Source organism: Misgurnus anguillicaudatus, chromosome 13 (genome assembly GCF_027580225.2).
Source record: "Misgurnus anguillicaudatus chromosome 13, ASM2758022v2, whole genome shotgun sequence".
Classification (NCBI taxonomy): Eukaryota; Metazoa; Chordata; class Actinopteri; order Cypriniformes; family Cobitidae; genus Misgurnus; species Misgurnus anguillicaudatus.
In genome coordinates this window covers 15722627-15728029 of record NC_073349.2, presented here as the reverse complement: position 1 = coordinate 15728029, position 5403 = coordinate 15722627, and the positions used below count along the sequence as shown (strand labels likewise).

Sequence of the window (5403 nt, the reverse complement as noted above, 5' to 3'; positions counted from 1 at the left end):
GGTGCTGCACGAGAGAGAGAGAGAGAGAGAGAGAGAGAGAGAGAGAGAGAGAGAGAGAGAGAGAGAGAAAGAGAGAGAGCACGAGACGCGCTCACAACAATGAATAAAGCCATTTAAATAGAAAAATAAGAATGTAAATGGTAATCATGAAAAATCTATTCGTGACAGGCGGCTATCTAATAAAAAAATATGTTATACATTAATATTAAAATTGAGACTATTAATAATGTGCTTTGGCTGGCACCTTACAGACTATGTGTGGGCTACACACACCCGTTGGAGACCCCTGATCTAAACAATTAATAGGTATTTGGTAGAGCATTGCGTCACCAAAGGTCATGGGTTCGACCCATGGTGTTGCATACTGAATTTGTACTATATGGGGAGGCTGCCTACTCAATTTGTATTGTACTGTATATCTTATCCATGTCGCTTTTGAAAAAAGCGCCTGCCAGATGCGCAAATATGTAAATGTAAAACATCACAAAAGACCGAATATCGTGTTATCTAAAATTACTGTAGCAAAAAAATTGACTTTAATTACAAAATTACACAATTATTCTCTGCCTTTTTTTAAAGGAGCAATTTAAATGCCAATCATGTCTTTGTTCTCATTGTGCTTTTGAGATTAATTAAGCCCCACCTCTGTAGAAGTCACTCACCTGTCCGCATCTGCAGCGACTCGCACATCTGCGTGGCGAGCGTGCGCTCATTAAGCATCACCGCGCGTGTCCTTAAAACCCCCGAAGCTATCACTCAAAGCGCACAACATCCATCACACGTGGATCCTTATCACACCCGCCGTCCAGATGCATCTTAAACATGCCATACCATGCTTCATGCTGTGGGCTGTTGCTTCTGGCTGTGCTACACAGCTGGACGTCAACATCAGCACATTTGACAACCTCCAGCTGTTGGACCACGGACACTGCCTCTTCAGATCCATCCTGCCATCTGATATAGCAGTACAGGTACTGGTTTGTGTTTTTGTGATGATGACCATCATCTCACTTTTTGTGAATCTTTGCACGTTGCTTAGTATTGGAAGTTCAGAAGACCGATCCTGGGAGCCAAGGTTCGCTCTGCTAAAAAATCTTATTGTGAGTGACGTTTTGCTCATTGTCACCCAAGGTCCGACAGTGACATATTGCCTGCTGCAGAAAACCACGTTGCATTACGGAGCTTGGTGTCTCATGCAGTTCTTCATTAACACAATATGCGTTTTCTGCACTGTGCTTACGGTCACCTGCATGGCTCTGGAGCGTTACCTGTACGTGTGCCATGCCATCTACTACCTGTATATTTTAACCACTAAGCGCCTTCACCTAATAGTTGGGCTCACGTGGTTTATTTCAGTAGGTCTTTCTGCAGTAACCACAGGATTGATCACTGCAGGACATAAGCCCTCATTGCTGGGACAACCGACTACGGGACTCCTTTGTGAACCAGACACCATAGAGACACATCTGGGTTTCCCACGGGCTCCAGCAGTCTTTCGTAAAGTGGTAGGGCTTGGTTTGACCATTATTTGTGTCTTTTCATATTTTTTCTCATATCTGAGGATGTACCAGGAGGCAAGCTACGCCGTACAACCGTTCCAACAGGTAAACAAAAGGGCACGCAAAACCGTGCTCTTCTACTGCTCCATGTTTCTACTTCAGCTGCTCCCCATCTTTTTAAAGATTGTGTCCGATGCTCTGTGGGAACTTCAAGGCACCATAGCGATGATCCATTCACTGAATTACCCTCCGGGCTGGACCTCAGCAGGGACTCTGCACATCATGTTGGTGGTCATGCTGCAAGTGCCACCTTGTATAAATCCTCTCATCTACGGTTTGCATAACAAGGAGGTGAGAAAAGCTCTGCCCAGGTTGCTGTGGTGGAAACAACAAAGAGACCGTGCAGGGATTACAGATAATCAATAAAGGCAACTCTTGAGATCTTTCAAGAGGTTTTTAGTCCTTTGACAACATTTTAAAGACGCCGAGTGGTTTGAGAGGATTAAGAATGAACATGTAGCTTTTTTGTTTTATATGCGTAACTCTTGTCTTTTTAAAGTTTATTGTGAAAAATAGTTATTTAAATGCAATGTCTTAAGCCATTACCTTAAAATATATGTACAGAGTGCAAATATATTGTAAACTATTATTTAATAAAATGCACAATAGAGTACCTTAATGCAAGATGGATATATTTGTAAACTTTACACTGAATATGCATTTAATGATTTTATTAATGTTGTTTTATTTACATCGAATCTGCCTTCTTAAATGTTTTTGTATGTTTTTTTTTTGCATCTGTTATGCATAGTGCTGATGTTTATTTTTTGAACTCATCATTCAAGTTATTTTTATACTTATTTCACTATTTACCATAAATATAAACATCTGCAGTGTGCCTGTGAAGACCAGTTTTGGTATAACACAAGATCCTAAGTGGTATAGGTATAAGTGTATATACCAAATGTAAATGTATAGCCTATAAAATGTATACACTCTTAAATTCCTGGTAATATTGTAAAGTATCATGTCGTTTACACTGATAATACCACAATACTGAGGTATTATGAGGTATTAGCAAAGGTAAACCTTTTTATATAAATGCCAGTATGACCCCTACTATGATAAAATACAGGTGCTCTGATGAATTGATAAACTTAATATTTTTGTATTTAAGAGGTTTTTAAATGTGCAGGTGGGAAGCATATTTTAATTGTAATTATTGTGTTATCATTTTGTGTAACAAGGCTCTCTTTAGATGTGTTTCATTTTTTTGACACCTACTGTATGAAAATAATAAATGATACTGTATAAAAATGATAAATATGCATGAATATACATGTAACCTTTTTCTTTATGGGGTGTTCAAATTGGTAAATTGAGATTTTTTTTACTTATGTGGAAAAGTAAAATAAAAAGTTTTGTAAAATGCTCACATTTTTGTGTTTGCTTGCTTTAGATGTATTTCATGTAATGATATAAATATAATAAGGTGCCATAATACAATATATACATAGATAGATAGATAGACTTTAAGATTTCATTATCTTTTTCAATTAACCTTGTGGTATCTCCATAGAGATGTCTGATATTTGCAGTTCCTGTGCTTATTAAACCATTGGAAATGAATCCAATTATAAAACTGTAATGATTAGATAGCACAAATATCTCAGCGACCACTACACTTACTTCTTTTGACACAAATATGTTATCCTCTAGCATCACATATTCTGAAGTCCCTGCCAATATTACATAGCAACCACATAGCAGCGGCAAGAGTGGTCTTCAATGAGCCAAAGCGGGCGCGCGGCACTCCTCTCTTTGTCAAGTTACACTTGCTTCCTATAGCAGCTTGCATCAAATTTAAGGCTCTGCTCCTGGCCTTTAAAACCACCACTGGATCAGCACCCCCTTACCTTCACTTACTTATAGAGCCTTATTGATCCCTGCGCTCTGCCACCGTGCGATGGCTTGTGGTGCCATCTCAAAAAGGGAAAAAAAACACTAGCGCGTACCTTCTCAGGATCTGCTGACTCTGTAGCTGTCTTTAAGACTCGGCTAAAAACCCATCTCTTCCATCAATACCTTACTTCCTAATAAAGGACTTACTATCTTTCTCTATTTTCCTTTATCTGTACATTTCCCTTGTCTATGTATACTGTGTTGGACTTGATGAGACTATTTCCAGTGCACTTATGTATTGCTGTTCTTGTGTTGCTACAGTATAATTGCTTCTATTGTTTACCTCACTTGTAAGTCGCTTTGGACAAAAGCGTCTGCTGAATGACTAAATGTAAATCTTCATGTACCACTTTCACAACAAGATTAGCTTTCAACATAATTGAGTTACAGTATCACCTGACATCTTTTATTTCATGTATCTGTTTGGATGGACCAAAACTTTGTTTCTAACCAAACTGATCAGAGGCCCCACTGACTTCCATAGTAGGAAAAAAGAATCCTATGGAAGTCAATAGGGCTTCTGATCGGTTTGTTTACAAATATTCCTCAAAATATCTTACTGTGTTCATAAGAACAAATAAATGTACACTGTAAAAAAATTCCGTAGAAATTGCAGCTGGGTTGCCGGTAATTTAGCGTAGATTTAAATTTATGTTTTTTGCTGGCAACATTTTGTTCGGGGTTGGATGAACATTGAACATTTGCAGGTCTTTGTCTTTACAGAGGAAATCTGAAAGAACGGCATCAGGCAAAACATTCTGGGAAACAAAATCTGAAGCAAAAAAACAGAAAAAGGTTGATGATGATTTCTGGTTCCCAGAATGCTTTGCATGAGGCTGTTATTGTATAGTTTTATTCTGTAAAGATTTTATTCTGTAAAGATAAAGACTTGTTGATGTTTAGGGTGTATTTGACTTTGAACAGACTCTTGCCAGTGGATAACATAAATTTAAATCTACGGTAAATTACCGGCAACCCAGCTGCAATAACATTTTAATTTCTACAGATTTTTTTACAGTGATACAGGCTTCTAACAACATGAGATTGAGTAAATGATGACAGAATTTTTTTTTTTTGGTGAACTATCACTTTAACAGAGGGTTGCGTGCTCTAAAAGTGTGCAGTGTGTTCATGGTTTAATAATCCAACAGGTCGTTCACCAATGTAGATAAGTGTAGGAGAGCTTCCTCTAGTGGTTATAAAAAGCAACATGTTCTCCAGTTGAGACTGTCCTGTCCACTTTAAACCAGGGCTTTGAACTAGATTTTTTTCCTAATTGGTTTGCTCCGAAAAGAAACAGTATTTTAATGTTTCCGGTTCAACCCTAATTGACGTTCCTGAACCGGGTACAACAAAAAATTAAAGTTCCCGAACTGGATAATAGCGTTCCATGTCTTTAAGACATTAAACTTAAATTATTAGTCTACATCATTTTCTTCATAATTATTGGACAAACTGATTAATGCAGGTGTGCCTGACCTCAGTAGTCACAACAACAATAATCAGACACACCTGGATTAATCAGTTTGTCCAATAATGGCAGACAGGAAACAAGGAGCTGGCTGAAGTTCAGGAAGTACACTCTAAAAAAACAAACGGTGCTATATAGAACCAAAACTGTTGCTTTGGATCGCAATCATAGAAGAATCGTTTCCAGTGCCATACAGCACCGGTGAAGCACCTGTGCAGAACCATATAGGGGCCATATAGAACCACTATAGCACCAAATATGGTTCTACATAGCACTATATGGTTCTACACAGGTGCTTCACCGGTGCCACATGGCACCAAAAACGGTTCTTCCATGACCACGAGCAAAGAACCACTTTTGGTGCTATATAGCACCATTTGTTTTTAGAGTGTAGTGCAGCTGGGCATAAAGCCTATTCAATGAGGAGAAGATACAAATAAACACTTATCATACAATCATATAGGAAGTATA

General features: G+C 38.3%; 1 protein-coding gene across 1 annotated transcript; it reads left to right on the top strand.

The window, feature by feature from the left end:
- Positions 1–243: 243 nt before the first annotated feature.
- On the top strand, positions 244–2930 carry LOC129431358 (olfactory receptor 2AG1). Its single transcript, XM_055189210.2, has one exon. It carries the CDS (start codon positions 810–812, stop codon positions 1923–1925), a length of 1116 nt encoding a protein of 371 aa, XP_055045185.2. The 5' UTR covers positions 244–809; the 3' UTR covers positions 1926–2930.
- Positions 2931–5403: the final 2473 nt, after the last annotated feature.

Bases quoted from the DNA above. Each gene is read 5' to 3' on its own strand.
- LOC129431358 (XM_055189210.2), top strand. From the start codon at position 810: ATGCATCTTAAACATGCCATACCATGCTTCATGCTGTGGGCTGTTGCT.